The following is a 25,318-nucleotide window of genomic DNA, read 5'->3' on the forward strand; positions in this document are numbered from 1 at the left end:
TGTGAGCTAGGCATAGCTTTGGGCAGTGCTGACTCTGCTGCTATTGAACCTTCTACTAAGGTTTTTGTTGTAGTTGTTTGTTTTTGTTTGTTTGTCTTCAGTAGTTGGGTCTCTCATGTCTAAAACTCATGGGGTGCCAGCTGCTTTATTTTCTTTGCTGGGGTTATAGGTGCACACCACCTACTCAGTTAAATTCTTTCCTTCCTCTTTTCCCTCCACTCCTCCCTCCCTATTTCGATAATGGAGCTGAAACCCGGGGCCACCTGACCATAGATGAGCACTCTACAATGAACTACATCCAGGCACATCAGCTGTTTTCTAAGGGCATTCTGTCATTTCAGTGTCAACATTCAGGACAAAATGGAAAAAGGTCTGGCTGCTGTCGCCTTGCAGGCTATCAAGGTAGGGGGGCCTCTGAGGTAGAAAGGGGTCTTTGTTTCTTCAGATCAGGGTTTAAGGGGTTGCAGTGAACATCTCTGGTCCCCCAGATCTTTCCTATACCACTAGAGGGAAGGTGGTGGGGTCCTTGCTACAACCTTCTATTCTGGTTTGCTAGGCTAGCTTTCCTGGCCCTCTGGCCAGATGGTCTTCCTTCCTTCCTTCCTTCCTTCCTTCCTTCCTTCCTTCCTTCCTTCCTTCCTTCCTTCCTTCCTTCCTCCCTCCCTCCCTCCCTCCCTTCCTCCCTTCCTTTCTTCTCTGGGTGTTGAAGGAACCACACACCCACACCCACACCCACGCACACACGACCTCCTATTTAGTATTCGGTTTTATCTCCATGTGCTTGTTCAATGTACTATGTGTGTGAAACTCCCAGCTATATTAACTGAGCAGGAGGGTGAGTGGGAACACCACTCACTCCATCTTTCCACAGCAGAAAAGTTTTTGCTTCTTTTTTTCTTTTTCCCCAGAGCTGAGGGCCGAACCCAGGGCCTTGTGCTTGCTAGGCAAACGCTCTACCACTGAGCTAAATCTCCAACCTCAAGTTTTTGCTTCTAATATTCTTTCTTGTTGGTTTTTGAACAATTTGACTGTGATAGACCCAGGCTAATGGCATGTTTCCTGAGCCTTGAAGCTTGTTTCTTGAACCTGCAAAAAAATTTTTTAAAAGATATATTTATTTATCATGTATACAGTGTTCTATCTGCATACATGCCTGCATACTAGAAGGGCACCAGATTTCATTATAGATGGTTGAGCCACCATGTGGATGCTGGGAATTGAACTCAGAACCTCTGGAAGAACAGCCAGTGCTCTTAACCTCTGAGCCATCTCTCCAGTCTGAATCTGAAAATTTGAAGATGAACCCTCACCCCCTTTTCCAGCTGTAAAGATTGAAAACAGGGCCTTGTGCACATTACACACAGGCCATTTTTCCCTCTCAAGCTGCACCCCTGCCCCTTTACTTTGGGACTCTAAAGTACCCATGAGGTCCCTTCTCTTCCTGAGCTCTGTTCATTATCTGAAAAAACAAAAACCTGTCCCTGCAGATCAGCCCAGATTGTTCCCTGTCCTGATAACTGCCTCTCACAAGTTTTAGGTCTGTTCTCTTGCTTCTTACATACTTTACTATTCTGAACACCTGGAATGGTTACCTAGCTTACTTTTCTGGCTGGTATCCTAAAGTTAGTGTCTATTCTGAGTGTTCTGATAGGTTCATCTTGTGGCCGTACCTGTCCTGTGTTCTCCCACCCCTCACCCCCATGTAGCCCTGGCTTCCCAGGGTAGTCTCGAATTCAAGAGATTTGCCTGCCTCTGGGATTAAAGGTGTGCACTAACTAACTACCACTGTCAGGCATCCCCTTGCTTCTTACATAGCCCAGGGCTGGCCTCTGCCTGCTGAGGTAATGGGTATGCAGGTACCCAATGAGCTTTGCACAGAGCAGTTTAGTTAGAAACTTTGACCCAGGCTGGGTGGTGGTGGTGCACACCTTTAATCACAGCAGAGGCAGAGGCAGGTAGATCTCTGTTAAGGCCAGACTGGTCTACAGATCGAGTTCCAGGACAGCCAGAGCTGTTACACAGAGAAACCCTATCTCAAAAAAGCAAAAAGAACTTTGACCCTTATGGTCTTGGGGCTTTTGTTTGTTCTTCTAGATTTAGTTTTATGTATGTGAAACCTTTTGCTTATATGTATATCTATGTACTGTGTGTGGGGTTCCTGCAGAGGGCATGAGGTCCCTTGGGACCTCACCAATGACTGTGAGCTGACATGGGTCCTCTGCAAGAGCAGCCAGTGCTCTTAACCATGGAGCCTTCTCCAGCCCCTTAAAGTCATTTTTGCTGGTCAAGTACACAAGATAGATTTATGCACTGGAGCAGAAGCTGAAGACTATTTCTGATCGATGGCAGGACTCACTAGTATCACGCCCATGAGCGAGATGTTCAATTTCCTGCTACACCAGCATCCTCTCAAGATCCCTGTGAACAGCAACTGCTTTTTAATTTTTTTTTTTTTTCATTTATTTTAGTATTGTTCCACTCTGTTAGTGGACAAAACTCTTTTAGTTTTTTCCACTTTTATGTGGGTTCCAGGTATCAAACTCAGGTCACATAGCAAGACTACCCACTGAGCAGTATCACCAGATCAACAACTGTTTAAATCACATGGGAGATAATCAGAAAGAGCAAGGAGCAAAGTGGTCTTAAGGAGTCTCAAGATTTTATTGCCGGTCACAAAATGGACTTATATAACACCACGTGAGTCCCTAAGGATCACAAAGCAGTGTGAGGGAGTCAGGCCTCTCTAGGACAGTCACATTAGAATTCAGCTGGGTAACCCAGACACTGGAGATGGGGCAGGTCCTTCCTAAGAAGGATAACAAAGAGCTTTTTGAAGAATTGTCTAGGTGGGACCAGAGCTAGCCAGATGCTTGTCAGTCTTGGGCTGACAACTCCGACTGGGATAGACTCTTCTGAGCACCCTATTTGTGCCCTATCGAAGGTTCTCTAGGTTGGCCAGGGTGCAGCTCTGTCTGCCACCACCCATTGACAAGAGTGCTGCTGCTTCCCGACAGTCTCCTGGACACTCACTCAGGCTTGGGGACCTCCTTTAATCCTGGCCCTTGACCCATCAAGGCTTACCCAAGCCCATGTATACAGGCTGGCTGTGCCTACTTTCCTTGGGGACCTCAGAGACCCTCTTTACCCCTCTGTACTGGCCATGTCACCTGCTTCCAGGGAGTTGCAGCACTAGTCAGGTACTGCTCAAGTTTTCCTCTAGAGTGCCTGGCACCAACTAAGCCGATGATGCCCTTAGAGCAACTTGAAGGTGGACAGATTCTGCTCATACCGCAGCCAGCTCTACATGCTGAAACACTCATCAGTACACCCTTACACTCTTACTCCTCACTGGGGAGGGGTCCCCAGATGGTGCTAGAACCTGAACCCCAGGTCAGGACTGGACAGAGACTGAACAGAGGCCAGCGCTCACATGTGGTTTAATTGTGGGAAGGCAAAGCATCAAGAGCAGCATTTTTACCAGGCTGGTGTAAAAGTCGGTCACGGTTCTTTACACTGACGGCTGCAGTAAATTAAAACCCAAGCAGCAATTTGAATCTTCTCTTGGAAAACAAATACAGTCAGTGCCCGGTGCGGTCCGCAGGGTCAGCTTGGCCCTGCATCATGGGTGCAGCCGGAGGTGCTTGGGACCAAGGGCCATGGGCTATAGTGTCTGCTGGGGTCCTCATTCCCCGGGAACCAGCCCTCTCCATACCCTGCCCTGCAGTGGGCAGGGCCAAGGCCAGGGTAAAAAGGGGCTCCAGCCAGCAGCCTGTGCATAGTGGGTCTGGAAACTTTCCCAGGAATTTGCCCCACATGGCTTCTGCCATTTTAAGGGGTTCTAGAATGAGCCCTGGGGGTCTTGCCCAGCAATGCAATAAATATGAGAATTTAAGGAGAAACAACCATTGCGGCTAATGCCACGTGGTAGAAAAGGCTCAGTTTGGCTCCTGCTGGCCTCCACTGACTCTTCACAGACCAGGGTGTCTCCAAGTCAGTGGCTCTGGGAACCCCACTAGGTGGCTGGGACACATGTGATGGTCCTGTTTCTAGCAGCCACCAAGGGAGGGGGTGGTGCTGGGCCACTAGGAGCAGAGGTCCCACCAGCAGGACCCTCCCCAGTCCCTGCATTTAGGGTGTGGTGGGGATTGGAGCATCTCTGGTGGCGGGTGTGGAGTGTGGCTTCATGGTAGGCAGATCTAGCCCTCCCGTACACTCACTCGAGGTTCAGCCAGGGAGCTGTGGATAATGTTGATGATAGACTCCAGGCCACTGCCTTCCAGCAGCGTACGGTGGTCACCCTCAATGATGTGCACAGACACCTTCCCGTCGCACACCTGCAAATATGCACATCTCACTCTGTGACCACCATCAGCCATCACACCTGTGGCAAGCACATTTACCTCACCTGCCCCACTCACCTGAGAGAGGTTGTAATCAGCACCCAGGTCCTCACCATAAGTACCACCTGTCTTGGCACGCAACAGTGTCACATTGCCATGGTACTTGGCCTTGGGTTTATACTGCTCAGCTGCTCGAAGCTTGTGGTAGAAGGACTGGGCAGCAAAGCTCAGCTCACGGCGATTCAGGCCGTGGTGGCTTTTGGTGATGAGGTCCACAGCAGCAGTCACCCGGTCCTCCAGGCTTTTCAGTGGTATCAGGGCCTCTAGCACCTACAGGGAACAGTTCTGAGTATGGGGGCGGGGCCAGACTGCCTTGCCTTCCACTGGGGAGATGGGGTTCTAAAGCACCCCAATCTCTGGTCCATGACAAAGGTGCACAGACCCCAATTCTCAGCTCCAGCCTTGCCTTTCCTGCCCACTCTGGGGTGTCTCCTGGCCCACCTTGTTGTGCTCTGCATCAGTGAACTGCTTTATGAAGAAGCATATGGCCTCAGCCTCAGCCTCGGCCTCACAGCCTGGGGTCATCTTTGCCCGATAGCTCTGCCAGGGGAAGAGAGACTGCTCTAGCGGGCACCGAAGCGACAGGACCCTCCCAGAAGTGTGTTCAAATCCAGACACAGGAGGCAGCACTCAGGACCAGTTGGCCCAGCTCTTACCTGGGTGTAGGCCAGTACGTAGGTGTGTGAGCCGTCAAACAAGAAGAGGCTGTTGTGGGTGGGGGCTGGGCCCTGCTGGGCCTGAAGCTGAGAGCACATCTCGAAGGCTACACAGGCTCCAAAGGAGTACCCGGCCACTCGGTAGGGCCCCTCAGGCTGCACCTGCTTGATGCAGTCAATGTAGTAGGCAGCCAGGTTTGGAATGCTGTCCAGAGGTGCCGCTGTAATGACAACAGAAGGCTCAGCAATTAGTGAGAAATGGAGGCCCAAGGCAGCAAGTACTGCTCCAGCATGTGCACAGTACCTTGGGTACACTGCAAACCATAGGTGGGCACACTGAGCTTGGCAGCCAGGCTGTGGAACACGGTGGTGGAGCCTTCAATGGGATGCACCAGGAACAGAGGCCGCTCAGAGTTCTGCACTGAGTTGAGTCGTGTTAGGGTAGGGCCCTCTGGGTTCACCAGCAGGATGCTCAGGTTCAGCTGTGTCTGCTTCAGGGCTGTGTCATTCTTGGACTTGGAAGCTGTCATTTCTATAATGACAGAGGATAGAGGCTAGCCTTGGCAAGTGGACTCTGGTGCATTTGTGAGGATGTGCATATATGTACTAGGCATTGGTCCCAAGTACTCTTTTTAAGGACAGTGCTGCTGCCTCTAGTACTGGATGCTCTGATGGGACACATCAGGACCCTCTCACAGCCTGCTGCCTGGTACGCACCACTAGCTGAACCAGCCTTGGAGGACAGTTCCTGTAGCTTCCGAAGAGTGAGCTGCCGCACCTCACGCATTGGCAGCACCAGATCATGCTCATGTTCCAGGATCTGGCGTACTTCCACACCCATGAGTGAGTCCAGGCCGAGGTCTGCCAGCGAGCTGTCCAGGTTAACAACTGCCAGGTCTCGAATGCCTGCCAAAGGGGATTACTTAGACCAAAGGGTCATTATTTAGAAGGGGATGTGGGGACAACCTAGACATAGGAACCAGGTACAGGCTGAGAGTGCTGAGCCCAGGACAGGTCCATTTATCACTATAGGCATTGCTCCCCACATCACTGCCAATCACCCAGGACAGCACTCAGACCATGTAATCCTGTCCTCTGCTTCTATACATGGAAAAACTAAGGCTCAGAGACTAGGAAGGTCCCTGAAGTTGGCTCACCTAGGATGTGTGCTACGGCCTTCACCAGATCCCTCTGGGCTTCACCATCACCATGGGCCACAGCTTTCTTCTCAGCCAGCACAAAACTACTCAGGACTGCATGAGGCTGATTCAGGAAGAGGTCCAGCACCTCCATGCAAGAGGTGATACGCTGGGGCAATGTGCCACCGATGACTGTGTCATTGGTACCCATCGCTTCCAGGACAATGCCTACATCACCAATGGCACCCCACTGCACAGCAAGGCCTGTGGGCAAGGGAGGCAGTGGGTCAGGTGCTTTGGCGAGTGTGTGAAGCCACAAGCAGAGGTGGGCTGGGCAGAGGCCCACCTGGGAGGCCATCATGCTGGCGCTGCTCGCATATTCGTTCCATGGCAGAGTTGGCGAAGCCGTAGTTGGTTTGGCCGGCATTACCACGCCCACAGCTTACAGATGAGAAAGCCACAAAGTAGTCCAGCTCAGGGCAGGCTTCCCGGGTTGCCCTGTGGGTGTTCATGTCACTTTACCAGGCCAAAACCTCTCCAGGGCAGTCCAGAGAAGGCCACAGGTGGCACAGTCTTGCCTCCCCCAGACCCCCAGGTCCAGCAGGGACCAAATACAGGTGGGATCATATAAATATATATGCTAAATGGAACTACTGCCCACCTGTCGAGGTTCAGGGTACCACTGTATTTGGGCTTGTTGACATCCTGGAAGAGTTCTGGCGTCTGGTTCTCTAGCATAGCGTCTCTCAAGACCTGGGAGAAAGGGTTTTAGTGCTGCTGCAGCTCTGGGGTTCTACCCCACTTAGCAGCTACCCTGGGTCTCAGGCTTTGGAGGTATCTGGAGCCCAGGATGCCTTTCTCACCATGGCCAGGTTGAAGACACCTCCAACAGGCCCAAGCTTTGTGGCTTCGGTGATGAGAGCGCGGGCCCCCTCCAGTGAGCTGGCATTGCTTGTTGACACTAGCACGTGTATACCCTGGCGCCTCCACTCTCGAACCTGCTTGGCCTGGTAGCCTGTGGGACACAGGGCTGTGGGGCTGCACCAGAGGAGAGGGAGTGGCCTACAGCCCCTCCCAGAACACCTTCCACCAAAGGGAAGCCTATATCACCAGCTGTCCCAGGTACCCCTACCTGCTTACCTGTGCGGATCCCAGACCGGGAAGTCAGTACAAGCCTCTGGGCTCCCCGAAGCACAAGCCACCGGGCCAACTCCAGGCCAAAGCCACCCAGGCCACCAGTGATGATGTAACTCTTGTGGGCTGGGCAGAAGGTCTTGGAGATAGCGGAAATCAGGGTGGGCTGAGCCCCCGGCAGCACAGCCTCTGGTTCCTCCTCACGCACCTGCAGGTAAACAAGAGTGGCAAGGACCAGCGAGACGGCTGAGCAGCTGGAGGTGCTTCTATCCAGCCACATAACCCGAGTTGGATCCCCAAGACACACACGGGAGAGAACCAACTCCTACAAGTTGTTCTTTAGCCTCTACACATGTGCCATGGCATGCACATACCACATAAGTAAATGCAATTAGAAACAAACTCTGCAAGCCAAAGCCAGGGTAGGTACCAAGGGCCTCACCTCACCTGGACAAGGACTTTGCCAATGTGTTTCCCCTGAGCCATGTAGCGGAAGGCGTCTTCCACCTGGGCCTTAGGAAACACTGTACACTTGAGGGGCTTCACAACCCCATCACGGATGCCAGCCTGAAGCAGTGCTGCTACCTCCCGCCAGCTGTCGTTGGCCTCCTCAAAAAGTGCATCCAGCAGGATCCCATGGAAAGTGACATTCTTCAAGAAGATAGCCATGCCTGAACGGGAGAGTCATGTTCACTGGTGGAGACCCCAAGCCCCCGCACCAGCCCCCACTCCTGCCCCCAGGACTACTAACCCAGGGGGTGGTTGTTAGAAAGATCAAATTTGCCAATCTCTAGGAAGCGACCGTGCTGAGCCAGGCACCGCACACTAGCCTGTAGCTTCTCTTCTGCCAGGGAGTTGAGGACCAGGTCGACCCCTATGGTGGCAAACAGGTCCTCTTGGTCATGCAGGCTCATCCGTTCCTCAGTCCAGAGAGAGGGCTAGACTGGCTGCATGAACCACTCTCAGGCAATGGCCTGGGTGGGTACTTACCTTTGCCACCTGTATGCAGTAACACATGCTGCTCAAATGACGTGTCTCGTGAGTTAGCAAAGCTGGTATCATCAAGCTGGGGGAACCTGGCCTGAAGGTATGCTCGCTTCTCAGCTGAGCCTGTCAGGGGAGGGGCCCTAATGAGCTTGCACCATAGAGCTCAAGAAGGTCTGAAGGTTTGGGAGGGGCAGGGACCTTACCCACAGTGGTGAAGACTCGGCAGCCCAGACTGAGGGCAATGGAGATAGCTGCCTGGCCCACACCACCTGAGCCCGAGTGGATGAGCACTGTTTCTCCACGCCGCACCCGCCCACGCACTACTAGGGAGTAGTAGGCAGTGGTATAGACAACAGGCACAGAGGCTGCCTCTTCCAGTGTCCTGAGGATACAACACAGAATTAGTCTGGCCACCACTAAGATCATGTTATCCCCCAACTGCAGCCAGCCCACTCACCAGCTGGAGGGTACTTCCCAGAGGAAGTCTGGTGACAACAGGACTGAGGTGGCCAGGCCTTCTGCGGGCACGAGCCCCATCACACGCCGGCCACACTTATCACGGCCTGAGAATTCCATGCCCAGCATGCAGTCCCGGCTGGCCCATTTACCTATAAGTAGACAGAAGGGAGGCTCATGTTAGCACTAAGAGTCCCATCTTTAAGACAGGTTGCTAAGGGTACAGGGTACAAAGTGTAGGGGAACACCTTTCTTCCCCAGGACATCCCTCTCACTGGGTTGCACATGCACCCGACTCCCAGCCACCCAGTCACACCAAGATCCCATCCTGGCTGGCACCTGGGATGGCATCAGGGGACAGCTTGCCCGTGGCTAGCATGATGTCTCGGAAGTTGAGTGAGGCATAGTAGACAGTGCAGAGCTGTGTTCCTGGGCTGGTGAGCTGGGCATGTTTCAGGGGAGAGCAGACCCAGCGGATAGAGGCAAGGTCCCCTCGCGTAAGGACATTTATGAAGGCGTGTGCTGTCTGCTCCTCAGGCTTGTCTGAAGACAAAAGGAAACAAGCATGCCACAGAGCCAACCTGGCCAGGCTCTCTGGCCCCCCAAGTGTAGGGCAGCAATGGGCTCACCCTGCTCTAACAAGAAGTGGCGGAAGGCACCCCAGGCCCCATCTCGGTACACGTTCATCACCAGGTCATTCTCCAGCACCTTCTGTAGCTCTGAAGAGCCGGGGTCCAACTTAGGGACATGAGATGTGCTGCTGAGGTTGGACAGCAGGATGCACCTGTGGAGACAAAAAGCAAGGATACCAAAGGTGGGTGGGAGGGAGCAAGGGATGGAGGGAAAGTTGGTGTCTCTCAGGGTCTCTCCTACCGAATCCGGTGTCCACCAGGCTCTTTGCGGAGACAGTTCACCAAGCCTACAACACCCGAGGTAGGGCAATCCATGGCTGTTAGCCACACAGGCTGGGAGGAAGATGTGGCCAGAATGCTCTGTAGGACAAAGAAGGGTCAGCCTCTAGGAGGGTCCCATGCCAGAGCAAGGAGAGGTACCCAGTCCCAAGGCCTGACCTTCAGAGAGTCCACCCACTGGAAGCTGACATCTTCTACAGGTAGGAAGATGGGGTTGTCTTGCAGCATGGCTCGGCGGCACAGGAAGAGCGCAGTACCATAGAATGACTTCTTAAGGCCCACCAGGTGCAGTCCCTTCCTTGAGAAAAGGCTCTCCCACTCTTCCTAAGTATATGAGGTCTTACATAAGTGCTGAGCTGGCTGGGCCATACTCAGCCCTCACCTGCCCTGCATGCCCAGCAGCAGTACCTGGCTTAGGAAGCTGGGCCCAGGCTGCACCGCAGAGGGGAGGCAGGCCAAGATGTCCCCAAGGGAATGACCTTTGAGCACTGTGTGCATTAGCAGGAAACCACCTTCCTTGATGGCAGCCACCATGTTGCTCAGGGCCAAGGCTGGATCTCCCAGAGTGGTCACTGCACAGTTGCATACCAGGAGGTCAAGTGCACCCAGGCTGCTGGGGGCAGGATCCTCAGGGTTCCACTGGCCCTGAGCAATGTCATATTGCTGCAGCTTGGCCTGAACATCCTTCAGGGCCTGTGGGTGCTGGTCAGTGGCTGTATACTCCAGCTGTAGCATAGGCTGGGTGTTCAGCAGTGCCGGGATGCGGGAATACAAGTGACCTTGTCCAGCCAGCACCTGAGGTAGGGGAACATCTTAGATCTGCTGCCTCTAGGAAGCAGCAAAAACGTGGGGGTTGGATAAGCATCCCTGGGCTGTTCTTTCTACCCTCCAAGTCTGTCTACAATGTCCCAGCTTGGAACCCAAGGCATCCAGGATGCTTTCCCAGAAGCCTTCCTTCTGGTATCTCATACATACCCTTGGCTTTAAGGTGGAACAACAAAAGCAGAAAGATCACAGAGAGCTACTGCATCACAACTGCCTGCTTTTGCGCTCAGTCTGAGATTGCCCTGGATCCATGCATACACGAGGCCTGTCTACCTGCCCAGCACCCACCTCCACCACTTTCATCTTGAGGGTAGGCAAGTTCTCCAGGGCCGTGTCTATGCAGGCCTTGAGCTCCTGGGAGTTAAGGAGGCCGCTGATCAGAGGGTCTTCTGGCAACAGGACTCTTTCTTGGGCCAGTGCCTCGCCTAACTCCAGCTGCAGGTTCCCATTGAGCTGTAGCTGGCCAGCAGCTGCCAGCAGCCGAGGCAGCCCATGCTGTGGAGGGTCCTCTGGCCCAGGCACTGTCAGCTTCAGCCCGTGCTGGGCGGCCTTGGTCTGCAGAGCCTGTGCCAGATCTGGGAGGGAGAAAGGCCTATGTTCTCCAAGGCCTCCAGCCAACTTCCAAGACCCATTGCCCAGCTTGTCCATAGGACAAGACAGCAGCTAGAGGGACAGCAGCCGGATGAAGGGAGGATACAGCAGAAAGCTGTGCCTAGCCACAATGTAAGCCCACTGAAGGTAGGCTCTAGCCCCACCAACCCCAAGCTTCCCACAGTACAGGCCTTAGGAAGGGAAGTCTGCATTCCTCAGGGAGAGGGGCTCCTAACCCTTGCACAGCTGCAGCTCTCTCTGTAGGGTACTGCTCTCAGACAGGCACTCAGCCTCCATATGGGGCGTGAAAATAAATTTTTCCAAGGTGGGAACCAGCTGTTCCTGCTGCCGTCGTGGGGCTGCTGTTGTGTGTAGTCTTGAGATGTGGACACCACCAGACACCGTGCTGCCCAGACAGAGGCTTGTTGTCACATCAGCCACTATGGAGACACACTGGTCAGTGTAGGCAATGCCCAGCTAGGACACAGGTGAATAGAGCTAGGGCCAGAGCTACCTTGATTCTCCCCCTCCAGTGTGTACACCTTCTGCAGGTGGGTTGCAGGGTCGATGTGGATAGATGTCACACGGGTAGGCAGCCGCAGACTCTGCTGGCTGACACCCAGAATGGACATCTGCAGCATTGTGTCCAGGAAGGTCACCCAATTGTCTTTCCAGAGCAGCTTGCCGTGTTTGCCTGCAGCAGAGGAGCTGGGTCAGAACTCCAGATCTCATCTGCTCCAGGAGCTTCTGCTTCCTCCTATCTACCCTGCATCCCAGCAAGAGATGGCCCAGCAGTGAGACATGGCCCCTGGTAATCATGCTGACTCCGGGATGCTCTTGCCCACCTTCCAGGCTGGCCTCAAAGATGCCCTGGAAGTGAGGGCCATAATCGTATCCACGCAGCCGCAACTCCTTGTACACTTCTGCCCGGGTCAAGCGGGAGACCGGTGCAGACTCAGGGGGGTTCAGGTCTTCTGGGGGGTCGAAGAGCTTGGAGTCAGGGTCTTCCCACTGGTACACTTTCCCTGTAGGAGACAGGGCAGCAGGAGGACCTGAGCAAGGGGCAGGGCAGGCTAGGAGCTGGGGTACCCAGTCCCATAGGCCCAGCCAGGTCCCACTCACCACTCACTATCAGGTTGCCATTCTCAGACACTTCAAAGGCACGGGAGGCTTCCAGCAGCCGCACCTCCAGAGGGACAGCCCCTGCAGAGAAGGAAGGTCAAAGCAGAGGTACCAACAATCCCAGCAGCCCCTACTGAAGGTGCCTCTTACCTGTCCTGGGGAGTATGGTGGCCTGATGAAGGATTACATCCTCAAACACCACAGGAGTCTCTTCTAGGGATAGGCCCAGGCTGCGAGCCAGTGTCTTCCACACCAGGCACAGATAGCCAGTGCCAGGGAAGATGACCCGGCCATCAATGCAGTGGTCTACCAGGTAGTGGTCAGGAGACTCAGGACTGACGTCTGTAAGGGACAGAGACCTCAGCACTGGCCCACATGCCTGGAAAGGAACCTACCCACCACGAGGCCCTGCTCACCAATGTTGTAGACTGTAGCAGAGGAGGAACTGGAGCCATTGGGGAAGTCTTCAGCAGCTGGGACATCCCAGGTCTGACTGTGGTCCCACTTTATGTGAGGGGATATGAGAGGAGTCCCTCGGGGTGCCGGGAACTCCACAGGTGGGAACAAGGCATTGGGGTTGACGTCAATGCTGGTGAAAAGGGGGCTGAGTGACACACCTGGCCCTGAGGTCTGAAACACCTGTTGCCCCTTTGTTTCAAGACCCCAAGACAGCCAAGCTGAGGGCCAGAACTGAGCTAGGCCAACAGCAGCCCTTCTCATGGAGGGTAGTGTGGGCCCCCATGGGAGCAGCAGGGAGGAGGGGGACCTACCCTGTGAGATGCACCTTGCCAAGGTTGGTGAGGAAGAACTCCAAGTTATCTTTATGGTCCCTCTTCATCAAGGGGATGATGGTGCAGCTGGACTTCACACCCCGCTTCAGGACAGCCTATGCATGGCAAAGAAGGGCTAGGCTTTGACCTCTTCCATGCCATAATCCTTTTCTCCACTGACTGGCAGCTGCTGTGCCCCTTTCCCAGGCAGACCAGGTGCTCACCTGCAACAGTGCATGGGGCGCAATCTCCAGCAGCACAGCATGCTCAGGGACATGCCACAATGCTTCCTGGAAGAGCACTGGGCTCACCAAGTTGTTGACATTGTACTCAGCAGAAGATGTGCGGGCCAGGCTGCTCTGCCACTGGGCCTCAGGAATGGAGGTGCTGAGCCAGCGAGCTGAGCGTGGCCGTGGTTCCCGGATCACCTGCACACAGGAGCTTGGTTAGCAAGTGAAGTCAAGTTACCACACCCTCAGGTCCATGTATCCAGCCAGGTACTAACCTTTTTAAGAGCCTGCAGCAGCATGGGGGCAATGCCTTCCATGAAGTAAGAGTGGAAGGCAAGGCCACCCGTCCGCACCTCCTTGGCAAACACACCCTCTTGCTTCAGCTGCTCCACAAACTCACTCACTGCAGCCTGCAGGCATCAAGGCCAGTGGTCAGACGGGCTTGAACTTGCTCTCCCTTGTCAGGTACAGTCAGTCCACCCAGCTTAGGCCTCACCCAGAGGGCCTGGGACAAGTGTAGTTCACCAGCTGGGCCCTTCAGAACTTGGTAGACAGATTGAGGAGGGCTTGCCTCCCATGTAGGGCCAGGGCAAAGAGCAGGGGACACAAGTCCTTCTATGGTTGCAGGGCCCACCTGAGGTCCAGAGATGGTCACAGTGTCCTCAGAGTTGTGGCAGGCAGGCACTACACCAGAGGGGCAGCGCTGTTTACATTCCTCCCAGGACAAACCTGCAATCAGAGTGGCTAGTGACAGAGCAGGTCCCCATTCATCCTGCTGGACCATGAGCGCCACCTCGGGCCAAGGGTGTCTGTCGGTGGAGTGACATGACAGCCCCAGAACTGGCCTTCCCAGGGCGTTTTCACCCTCTGCCACATCTGATCTCAAGAGGAGGTGTCTGGAAGCCAGGTCTCACCTCAGAAATGACACCTCAGGGGTATCAGGGATAAGTAATGGAAGGGCTGGGCAATGAACACCCAGGGTCAAGCAAGTAGCTCTTCGCAGCTCCTTAACCCTCATCTCATGTGTGTGGTGTTTTCATACCTTGCTTAGGCCTGTGGGCTCAGCAGAACTGAAGCCTCCTATAAAGATAATCTGAGGGGTTGGGGATTTAGCTCAGTGGTAGAGTGCTTGCCGAGCAAGCACAAGGCCCTGGGTTCGATCCTCAGCTCCACAAAAAAAAGATAATCTGAGGAGAGTGACCTCTCCCCTTGTAACCCCACTTCTCCCACCAAGAAGGCAGCTGCTTGTTTTGAAGGACCCGGAACAGAAACCCCTTCCAGAAACCCCTTCCAAGAAGATCCTGGTGCCTAATGAGGTTGGGGTCCTGGGAGGATACCTACCAACAGCTGCCATGGACCCAGGTGGCAGGCGGGCCTCCTTGATGCACTGGCCTCTCCAGTAGGCTGCAAGCACAGCCTCACTCTGGGAGAGACAGCCATCAGCATAGCCACAGGCAACCTCTCCCAGAGAGTGCCCAATGATGCCGTCAGGTTTCAGTCCCACAGATGTCAGCAGGTCTATGAGGGCAATCTGGGGATTGGAGACATAGGTCATGTCACATAGCCCCTGGACCACTAGGCTGATGATCCCTAACAGTAAGGTACACACCGAGCATACCAGGCCTCCTGGGAAGGGTAAATGTTGGGTGTCTGCACAATGGACAGGGCCAGGACTATATATATAGTTCCTTGCGTCTACGTGTCCAGGATGCATGTAACACCGTGCAGTTGACTTACCTGGATGGCAGTGAGGCTCACAAAGGCATGCACGATGTCATCAAAGGTGTTTTCATCTGTGCTCAGCAGCAGGTCTGACACTTTTACCCCCAAAGGCTTCACAGCCTCATCAGAGCGTAGAATAGACTCACGGAAGCTGTCCAGGCGCATGAGGCTCAGCCCCATTCCTCGCCACTGTGTGCCCATGCCTGTCACAGAAAGCTTATCAGGGCCACAGCATGGCCACCTACCAGCCTTGCCCTCAAGAAAGGGGACCCACCCCCCTCCTTTGAGGGCTAGCCTGGAAGCAAGTGGCAGGCTCACCTGAGCAGATGAACCAGAGGGGGCGCTTGCTGGCAGGGACTTGCTGCACTTCTTGGACATCTCCCTCAACACCCAGCACAGCATAACCCCTGTAGGGCATGGCTGCTGTAGGGGTAGCTGCAATGTCATTGAGCATGCTCACAAAGGCCAAGTCCTGGCTGTGCTGGCGGCCCTGTTCCAGCAGGCCCTGCACTGCCTCTACAGTTCGTCCACTAGCGTGCAGCAAATGGGGAAGGGCAGCATGTGGGGCAGGTGCAGGGGCCTGCTGTGTGTTGGGCTGGAGGATGACGTGAACGTTGGCACCTCCAAAGCCAAAAGAGTTGATGCCTACATTGCCACCACGAACAGGCAGGGGCCTATCCACCACCTGCAGCCGCCCATCAAGAAGGGCTGGGATTTCAGGGTTGGGGTTGTGGAAATGCAGGTTGGGGGCCCAAACCCCATGCTCCAGGGATAGCAGCACCTGTAGCCAGAACACAGGGTTAGTGAGCAGCGGACCCCAGCCTAGTGTGGCTACCTAGGGCCCATGTGCTGTGGTACTGGGCACAAAGACCCTTGTCCTCTCTGGCCTTGTGCCCTCACTGGTTTTCTGTGTCACCAAGTTGAGGGACAGCAGGTCTGAACACAACCCCTCTCTCCAGGCAGGCACAGAAGCCCAGAGACTGGTCTTCCAAACAACCATACATGTCTTCTAATGCAGAAACAGGTAGGTGTACAGGGTCACCCAGCAGGAAAGGGGACACCAGAGCAGATGCTGGCTCACCCTTCCCTTCCCATCACAGAACAAGGCATTTTGCTGAACCTGGCCACCTAGATGATTCTTCAGAACTGTACTCATCCTTTTTGCAGCCAAGTGTTTCCTTTGGCCAGAAGCTACTCAGCACATTGACCACAGGGCATGTGCCCTGAGGGTAGTCTCATCCTCCCTGCCATCTCAGCCATGGAGCAGCCAAAGAGGTAGTTAATAGGCAGGCAGGAGCTCCAAGGTAGGTCAAGTGGTGGTCATAGTATACACTATCCAAGTAACAGAGACTTCTGACTCATAGAGCCCAACCTGCTCACCTTAGCCAGAGCTGCAAGCCCCGAGGCAGGCTCAGGGTGTCCCATGTTGGATTTGGTGGATCCAATTAATAAAGGACCCTGGCGGGAGGCACACAGGGCTCGCACAATGCTGTTCAGTTCCTGGGGGTCACCCACCTGTGGGGAACAGAGTAAGTTAAGGCTATAGCCAGGAATCTCTCTAGCGAGGGTAGGAGTCAGGTATGGGCCGGCCAGAAAGGGCTTTCACCTTGGTGCCTGTACCATGGGCTTCAATGTACTCAAGGGACTCAGGGGCCAGACCAGCTGGCTGATACAGAGAGTGGATGAGCTGTTCCTGGGCTTCTCCAGAGGGGAATGTCACGCCTAGGGTAGATGGGGTAACGGTGTGGTATCGAGCCTTGAACATTCCACCTCCCCATTTCTTGTGACCCGTGCTCTTTCCCCTCTGGCCCACCTTGCTCCTTGCAGCCATCTGTATTGGTGCCAGCATTCAGTACAGTGGCATAGACCCGCCGGGCCAGGGACCTCTTAGTCAGCAGAACTGCCACCACAGCCTCAGAGCGACAGTATCCATTCCCTAGGGTGGACCAACACCTCAGCCAGGTGCTCTGGGATAATGGGGGGGTCTATGTGTGGGGAAGGTTGTGTAGGTGTGTGTATACACTTGCACTCCACACACCTCAGCAGGAGCCAAGATGCCATATTCTGTGTATAGATTGGAACCCTGCAAAGTAGAGCCTAAGGATCCCACCCATGCCAACCTCACCTGAGTCATCAAAGGACCTGCAGGTGCCCTCTGGGCTGAGCATGCCCAGCTTCATGAACTGCACAGAGGTGTTGGGCTTCAACAGCACGTTGATGCCACCCACAAGGGCAGCAGGGCATTCCCCACTGCGGATGGCCTGATAGGCGTTTTGTAGCGCCAGTAGGCTGGAGGAGCAGGCTGTGTCCAGGGCAATGCTGGGCCCTGTGAGCAAGGGCATAAAGCAGGTGTGGGTGCCCCGGGGAAGACACTGGCCTTGAGCACCCCACTCTGCTTTCCCCAGGAACAAGGAAGTCTGAGCCCCAAAGGGTTGCCCAGGTGATGGACACATGCAGGCTAGGTCTATGCTGGGGCTGGGCTGTCCACCTACCTAGGCTGGGAGGAAAACCAACCTTTGAAGTCAAAGAAGAAGGAGAGCCGGTTGGCCATCATTGCACGTTGGCAGCCCACCATGCTGTAGCCCAGGAGTGTCTCAGGGTCTCTGCTCAGGGCCTCTGATGCCTCGGAACCACTCACACCCACCCAGACACCAGTGTTTGTTCCTCGGAGTGAGGCTGGGTTGATGCCTGCCAGGGGCAGCAGTAAGGCTCAGCTCTTGGCCACATAGGCTTGGGTGAGAGGGGTGCAATCAGGGGGAACAGTGGGCCCCTAAGTCTGGGTCAGGCTGCAACCATAGGAAGGACAGAGGACAGCATTGTCTAAAGGCAACTCCTTTGGCCTCTGGTGTCACTGGTGGGTCCCAAGAGCCTACTAGCCAATGAGTTCTCTAGTGCCAAGGGCAGTCTGCCCTAGGACAGGCTGAGATAAGGAGATACAGGGAGACAAAGGCCAAGTGTCCAAGCTGGGAAAGCAGAGGACAGTGGGTAACCCCTAGGGAGCTGTGCCCAGCTTTTGATAGGGCATGGGCAGCCAGACTGGCCCAAGGTGGGGACCTCCATCTTCACCATGGAGGCTGCCAGGGTGGTTACACATCAAATGTAGGGGCTAGTTAGCACCTACCAACCTGAAGTTCACTCTCCCCACCAACCTCAGACACCAGCCCACAATGGCTGCCCACTGTGGGGCCTTCTATCCCTGGGAAGGAACATATGTCCATGTCCCAAGCAACAGGATCCAGAATCAGAGACAGCCAGTTGGACAGGGCTGTTTCCAAAGCTAGAGGCTGAGCCCCTGCAGAACTAACTACCTGCTGTAAGCCCCGCCCTCAGCTCAAGACCAGCCAGACATCAGGCAGTGAGGAAACCAGGGTGACAGGGCACGCCTGGGACACTACTAGTGTGCAGTTGTGAAACTGTGACCTGCCCAGGGCCCCGCCTCCGGAGCCACTGGACCTAGATCAGGGTTGGGGACATGGCCAGGGGCCTATGCCATGCTTTCCTCTGAGCTCTCGATATCTCAAAGCCAAGAAGATATTAATGTGGTTGCATTTCCTTTTCCTTTTAGAACACTGGGGACAAAACCCAGGTTCTTGTGCACAGTGGACAAGTGCTCTACCACTGAACTACATCCCCAGCCCTCATTACAGCATTTCTAAAAAGGGCCAGAACACCCCAATGACCCACCTCCGTCCACAATAGCCTCATAGCTGACTTCCAACAGCAGCCGGAGCTGGGGGTCCATTGTGTGAGCCTGCTTGGGGTGGACCCCAAAGAAGGAGGCGTCGAACTTGGACAGGTCCTTCAGCTTTCCAGACCGCTTGGGCAGCCCATAGAGCCCTGTGGAACATCATAGCCTCTGAAGCCAGGGAACTAAGGAGCCCCTCTTCTTGGGGAAGGCTCCCTGAAAGAAGTGATTGGTGACTCAACTTCACAGTTAATGAGGGGTCCCAAAACACCCACATGTGTGTGGCCCAAAGCAAAACCTACCAGAGATGAGGCTGGTGACTATTCCCTGCCACCTCCAACCTGATGGGAGACCCTCTGCCTGATGTGAGGCTGGCCTGTCCAGCCTCACAATGCTGACTCACACTTGTCCATCAGGTAGAGCCACTCTGTGGCTCTATTTTAGAGCCTAGAGCCCATTGGGTGTGAAAGTCAAATCAGCATCTGAGACATTGACTGCCAGCTCAGGGCACAGGCTGCAGATGGGACTTTCAGAATGGCCCAGTCCCCTTCTCTTGCCCAGCTTTGGTGTCCTCCATGCAGGACCCAAGCAAGTCACCTGTCCTTTTTTGATTCTGACTGGTTCTCAACCTAACAGCTATACAGGAATCTCAACAGACACTGTCTCCAGAAAGTGTCTTGGCCATAGACTCTCAATCTGTTCTGCTGCCTGACCCTGAGGGGCACTCACCAGCCTTCCATCGCCTGTCATCGTCTGTAACCATGTCCACACCACCAATAAGGTTGGCCCAGAACTCCTGCAGGTTCTCTGACTCGGGCAACTTCCCCGACATGCCGGCTATCACCACCTCCTCCATGGCTCTTCTCTGTGGGGAAGGTAGCATGGTGGGCCCCACACAGTCAGTCATTCCCAGCCACAGCCACAACGTAGTCACCATTGCTTAATTGGTCAAGATGGGCTCCGATCCACAGGTAGTACTTGAGTACCCTGCACTGACTTTCTGAGAGCCCCCAGTGGAAACCAGGAGGACCCAACCTCTTAATCACTAGAGGAGCCTGGTGTCAGGTCTCTTGGCACCGACAGCTACTTTAAGGTTTTCACCCCTTCCTTTTGTCTAGGATACCGACTTGACCCGGCCTGACCCTATCAGGCCTCGCTGGAGCTACCTGGGACTATATGACCTCCAGGTGCCTACTGGGTGCTCCATCCCAAGCTGGTCAAATAAGGAACTTGCAAATTCACTTGGAGCTTCCAAGAAGCAGAGTCTGGTGTACTTGAAACCATGCTCTCACCTCAAGCCACGGGAAAGCCGGCGCTTCCCTCTCAAGGTAGGGGTGGAGACCGGGTGCTGCTCAAGGCCAGCAAAGACACCAGGCTTGGTTAAGAGAGGGAACAGGCCCGACTACTATTGAGTGCCCAGGTCTGGCCCGGGCTGAGGCAAACACAGCCCCTGCCAATGGACCCCTCCAGCAAGATCCAACCTGGAGTACTACCCCCGCTAGGTGCGGAGCAGGAACAGTCAAAGCCTCTCGCCACTTGGCCGAACACCACATAACCTGGCCGAGGAAGCAGAGTCTGCATTAGGTCCTCGGGTCCTTAAGGCCCTTGCCCAGGGCAGTCCAGGCCTTGCATCAGTAGGTCCAACGTGGAGGCTTCTGAGCCACCCCGCCGGCGAGGCCTGGAAGGTCCGGTGACTTCCGCTGAGGCCCCTGGGGCCTCGTGCGCACCCAGACCCGCATCTGGCCTCTCCAAGGTGGCGCCGGCGGTGGTACGCCGCGGCCTCTTGCGCCCTGCCAAAGCCTCCCAGCGCAAGCGAAGGCCCCGGCCCCATCCACGCGGCGACCAGCCTCCCGCACCCGGCTGGCGCGGCGCCCACGTGACAGCGGCCCGCCGCGCTGGCCCTCCGCACACCCCTCCCGCGCCCCTCTCGGCCGGACCACACCACGCAGCCGGTGGTTGGCCGTCGGAGGGGAGCTGCGGCGCTTTTGTGAGCGCAAGAATGCTGAAGATCGGCGCCCATCTGTCCTCCTACCGGAGCCACGGCACCCCGACACCCGCCTGCCGTCCCGGACCCGGGAACGTAGCCGCGTACCTGACTGGGCTCTGGAGGCAGACGACAAGCGCGGAGCGCGACAAGAGAACTAGATGGGACGCCGCTGCCGTCTCTCTGGCTCCCTCTAGGCCGCGCCGGCGCTATTTAAACCGCGGCCATCCCCGCGCGGCCACGCCACATGGGCTGACAGCTTGGCTGCGCCGCCCAGGCCAATGAGCGTCGGGGCTGCGCCCCGGGACCCGGCGCGCCGCCGCCGGTGGGGTGATGCCCGCGCGCGCCGCCCCCAGTCGGGACCCTGCGCGGGCGCGCGCTGGAGCAAAGGGAGCGCGCAGCCCCCGCCCGCTTCCGACCCCGCCCCCGGCCTCGCGCAGGCCATGCGGGGCCCATCCCGACGCCCTCATCTCTGCCCTCCCCACCCCACCCCCGCGGCCGGGCCAGGTGTGCACTGTGCGCGCGCAGTGTGGGACGGGAGTGCTTGGTCACACTGGGGACTGCACTGAAGATACCAGGGCCACGCGGGGGCACAGGCCCGTGTGGCCGCGACTCCACGCCGTGATCGTAGCGCGCGCGGGGCTGAGGGGCGTGGACTGCTCCACATCGAGACCAATTGGGTACCGAAGCTGTTCGCGACGGCCCAATGGCGGCGTGCGGGTGGGCGTTGCTAGGCAATAGGGTGATGGGCCGGCAACAGCGGCGAGGCGCTTCGCGGGCCCCCGCGCAAGCGCGGTCGTTGACCCTGGTGGAGGGCGCCTCCGGCGGGGTTACTACCGGTCATCGTGGCTCAGTTTTCTCAGACACCCTCGCTGTGGCCGCCTTGGAGACCAGGATGCGGGCAGGGACGGGAACAGTGAGCAGGATCAGGAACACTGACAGACGCATGCCGCGGTCTCCGGAGTCGGCTCACGGTCCTGGCGCGGCCATCTGGCGAGCGGGATACCACCCCTCCCCCGCATAGTGGGAACAAAGGAGCTGCGCGCCTCCCTGAGATCCTAGTTTCCGGGACCCTCTCCCTCCTTCCCTTTAAATTCCTCTTTTGAAAGGGTCATCGAATTTGGGGGCGGGAGATGACAAAACCCACCGACAAACTGCCCAAGGGGCCGCTTCAGTGCCCAGAGAGGTTGCTCCCTTCCCTGCAGTCCTTCCCCTTTAAGCCCAGGCCGCCAAAGAGACACCTCCTTATGGGGCAGTGGCCTTTTTTGGCGGGGGAGGGGTGAGTGGTCCTTGACTGCCTCTCTATAGCTTGGTGCTTCAAAAAACCTAGATGCAAAAGGGTGCTAGAGCCTCAGCGTTGCTTGTCAGCCCTGGCTTCTAGCTTCCCCAACCTGATTGCCTACACAGGCTGTCTGTGGAAAGTGGCTAAGCAGGCCTACATGCTTGCCCCCAGGTTCTCCCACTACTGCCCCTCGTCTTTAAGGACCATTCCATGCCTCGTCTCATTGTTGCATCTTCTGCTGTAATGTGTATTCTATAGAGGTGGAGGGAAGGACCCAGGCCCCATACCTGTACTGTCCCTATTCAAGGGTCTTTACTTTGGTGTTCACTGTGGGTGTCTTTAGGTTCAGGGCCAGCCCTAGGAGAGAGAGTTCAAAAGGCTTGTGCCTGTGCCAGCCAGAACTGCCCTACCCCACCTCCTGGTGCTTTCAGATAGGCCATGTTTGCTTCTTACTGGCCATGCTGCCGGTCAACCATCCGTGGTCAGCAAAAGTCTGCTCTCTGCAGCTACTAGGGACTCAAGTGGAGGGGTTGTAACCCAGGATAGCAGGCTGAGTGCAGAATCTGCTAAGGTCAGAGCAGACATCTCTGCTCTCCTTTTCATCCCTGGGAGTTGCAGAGCTACATCTCACATACATGTGGCCTAACCAACAAAGAAAGTGCATCTGGCCAGTGGAAAAGCCACATCAGGACAACCTGCCATTGCCCCTGCTGGTCCTGGAAGTACAGTGCACCCAGGGGGCCATCAACCTAGCTGGCCTATTGTGAAGACATCCCATGGCTCTCTGCATATGCACATGGAGAGAAGCTTACTACAAACACACAAGAGTGATCTGCAGATCTCTGCTACCTATGCCTGAGATTCTCAACTGGCACCCAAGACCACATTACCGAGTGTGGGCTTTCCTGTGATGTTTGTCTTAGCTACACACATGGGCCAGCTAGTAGTCACTGTCCGTGTTTACACAAGTGCAAAATAAGTCACATGACTAGCCCACGCCACACAGCAATCTACACCTGGGAGACACCTTCACCCCCACAGCCCTCTGTGTGTCTGTCTTGGAGGATAGCAAGGCCAAGGCCACAGCCATCCCCAAGTTGCTGTGGGCAGGAAATGGTCATGCAGTGATACCAGGCCCTAAGACATTTTAAATCAAAACAAGCCATCAAGCTTGACAAGTGTCAAGGCAGGTCTCATGATGAGGTTTTCAGAAGGGCATATGGCTGTGTTCCTGTGAGAGAGATGGGGCCTCAGCCAGGCACACACTCCTGGGAGGACCTCTCACACAATGTTCTTTGGGGACATACTTGCTTTGCAGAAGGCCACTATTCTCCCCACCAGGTTCTAGAGGACACTGTCAGTGACATGGTCAGTGAACAGTGGCTGTAAGTAGTGATATAGGCAGGTGGCAAGTACGACAAGATAGGCAACTTTGCAGGCCAAACAGACGGAGGAGGGTTTTAATGGGACGGTGGCATCAGGAAGGCCATCATTTGGGAGCCTGCTCTGCGATCACAGCCCACCTGTATGCCATGTGTACACTCACACCCAACTTGTGCAAGCACAGGCCCCAAGCACCAAGGTGGAGGCCCTCTTGGGTCTCCTGCAGAAGGCTGAGTCTTAGTCCTTGAGGTTGTAGTTGCGGATCCTAGGGTGCTGCTGCGGTCGGCAGTTTGTAGGTTTAGCTGGGTGAGACTTGCTGGGTCTGGGGTGTGTGGCTTTCGGCTGGGCTTCCATCTTTAGCCCTTTGACAGCAAAGTTGCTTTGCATGGTGACAGGGCTCTGATTAACCTTTTGGAGACAGCTGGCTCCTGGAGGTGCTAGGCGCTCTACAGGCAAAGAGCAGAAAAAGTGTAGGTTAGGAGCACAGGAAGAGGAGGGTGTGTGTGTACCCAGAGCTGGTCATACCACCATCAACAACCTGTGAGGACTTTTCTGTTTTCCTTTGCAGGAGCCCATACTGGCCATAATGACCTAGCCCTAGCTAATGGCAGCAGTTGTGTTGGGTCCTGACTGGGGTACAGTGCAAGAGGTCTTTGTGATCATGGGCTCCATATATTCTGATCCTGGGCCTGCCTCTCCCCCAGCATACAGAAACAAAAACATCTTGACCTGCTGTGACCATTTCCTAAGGGGATGGGGGCGGGTGGCCCCACCTCCCATTCATGCCAGACCACCCCATTGAGAATCCCCTCAGTTGTCTCGTCCTCAGGGCCTGAGTATATAGGTGGTGTTCCTGCACTTCCAACCACTTAGCATTCCTGACAGCTACAGGGCAAGGGCCTGGGAGCTGCACTGCATACAGGCACAGGTTAAACACCTGCCATGTCCACTTAAGCCATGGATAGGTGATCATTTTCTTGCTGCTGCTAGCATCCAGACTTAATGGGCAAGCCACATCTAGCCTTTATAGGTGACCATCTGTATCTTTTAAGCTTTTCTGTCTTTTGAGTCTTTGACACTAAAAATGCATTTCTTTTGTAAGGCGTTATTTCACCTCACTAAAGACCTGTCTTCTTTCTCTGGCAGCCTGGCCCAGCAGACAGGAAACTTCTGGTTTACTTGGAGCTGGGGTGTTTTGCATTTTTATACTTTTTTCTTTTTAGGTGGGATCTCACTATGTAGCTCTGGTTTACCTGGAACTCAATATATAAACTTCCTGGTCTAGAAATGGGGATCCACCTGCCTCTGCTCCCCAAGTGCAGGGATTAAAATCATGCAACACCATGTACTCCACATTTTATAGCAGAATCTAGTGGCTTGGAGACCTAATCCCAACTGCTTGTCAACCTTAAGTCAGCCATTTTATGAGCATGAGGCAGGCTGAGAGGTGACATGCATGGTCTGTCCAGCATTGATGAGTCCACCTCTCTCTGACTCCTATGGACCTGACATGGACCTGAATGAGCACTGAGTAGGGTAAGAGTCAGCCACACAGTACCCAGCTGACTCCACTGTGCAGTGGGGCATGGAGCCTGAGTACTTGCATGGGCTCCAGGGAAGTGATAGGCAGATGAGCCGCCTTCCACTCTGTTTCCCATCCTGCATTCATTTCTGTTTTGCTATGGGATGTGTATGTCTTTTTCTTTGAGTCTGTCTCTTAAAGTTAGGGTCTTGCATTGTAACCCAGGCTGGCCTTAAACTCACAGCAATCCTGCTTCAGCCTTGTGAAGCTAGAGTTACAGGTAGGTCACACAATGTCCAGCTTTCTGACAAAACTTTTTTTGTTTGTTTGTTTTGAGGCAGGGTTTCTTTGTGTAACCTTGGCTGTCCTGGAACTCACTCTGTAGACCAGGCTGGCTCAGACTCACAGAGATCCACCTGCCTCTGCCCCTTGAACCTAGAACCAGAAACTTAATTAGGGCCATTTCTGTTCTAGCTCCTGCTGGACCAGGCTCTGCTATCTGACTCAGGAGCCTTCTGG

General features: G+C 55.1%; 2 protein-coding genes across 4 annotated transcripts in view; both read right to left on the bottom strand.

Annotated features, from left to right (window-relative positions):
- Positions 1-2,637: 2,637 nt before the first annotated feature.
- On the bottom strand, positions 2,638-20,954 carry Fasn (fatty acid synthase). Of its 2 annotated transcripts, none has more exons than XM_036194829.1 (43): positions 20,721-20,954; positions 19,358-19,493; positions 18,628-18,780; positions 17,458-17,631; positions 17,069-17,269; positions 16,757-16,879; positions 16,550-16,665; positions 16,324-16,458; positions 15,262-15,724; positions 14,959-15,146; positions 14,563-14,752; positions 13,856-13,950; positions 13,497-13,631; positions 13,216-13,419; positions 12,992-13,107; positions 12,638-12,810; positions 12,372-12,563; positions 12,222-12,302; positions 11,945-12,124; positions 11,614-11,793; positions 11,336-11,539; positions 10,797-11,083; positions 10,092-10,478; positions 9,843-10,007; positions 9,646-9,764; positions 9,402-9,556; positions 9,112-9,315; positions 8,774-8,924; positions 8,520-8,698; positions 8,320-8,439; positions 8,081-8,203; positions 7,777-8,000; positions 7,336-7,537; positions 7,059-7,210; positions 6,857-6,948; positions 6,542-6,693; positions 6,214-6,459; positions 5,774-5,962; positions 5,361-5,588; positions 5,057-5,277; positions 4,842-4,940; positions 4,419-4,670; positions 2,638-4,334 (listed from the first exon to the last, which is right to left on the bottom strand). In XM_036194829.1, exons 2-43 carry the CDS (start codon positions 19,482-19,484, stop codon positions 4,197-4,199), a joined length of 7,515 nt encoding a protein of 2,504 aa, XP_036050722.1. In that variant the 5' UTR covers positions 19,485-19,493; positions 20,721-20,954; the 3' UTR covers positions 2,638-4,196. The 2 variants fall into 2 exon arrangements, with proteins under 2 accessions (XP_036050722.1, XP_036050723.1); XM_036194830.1 differs by lacking the exon at positions 20,721-20,954 and adding an exon at positions 19,921-19,943.
- Positions 20,955-23,338: 2,384 nt separating this feature from the next.
- The window catches only part of Ccdc57 (coiled-coil domain containing 57), a 98,056-nt gene continuing 96,076 nt past the window's right edge, over positions 23,339-25,318 (bottom strand). For both annotated transcript variants that reach the window (XM_036197578.1, XM_036197577.1), the window contains exon 19: positions 23,339-23,723. In XM_036197578.1, coding sequence (XP_036053471.1) covers positions 23,515-23,723 — 209 coding nt within the window. In that variant the 3' untranslated portion in view covers positions 23,339-23,514. The remainder of the gene's footprint in view (positions 23,724-25,318) is intronic.

This window comes from Onychomys torridus, chromosome 8 (genome assembly GCF_903995425.1).
Source record: "Onychomys torridus chromosome 8, mOncTor1.1, whole genome shotgun sequence".
Classification (NCBI taxonomy): Eukaryota; Metazoa; Chordata; class Mammalia; order Rodentia; family Cricetidae; genus Onychomys; species Onychomys torridus.

Bases quoted from the DNA above. Each gene is read 5' to 3' on its own strand.
- Fasn (XM_036194829.1), bottom strand. From the start codon at position 19,484: ATGGAGGAGGTGGTGATAGCCGGCATGTCGGGGAAGTTGCCCGAGTCA. The intron at 16,880-17,068 runs GTGAGGTTGGCA...GGTCCACCCTAG, and splicing joins CAGGTCCTTTGATGACTCAG to GGAATGGATACTGTCGCTCT. The intron at 11,084-11,335 runs GTTAGGAGCCCC...TCTCCCTCCCAG, and splicing joins AGAGCTGCAGCTGTGCAAGG to ATCTGGCACAGGCTCTGCAG.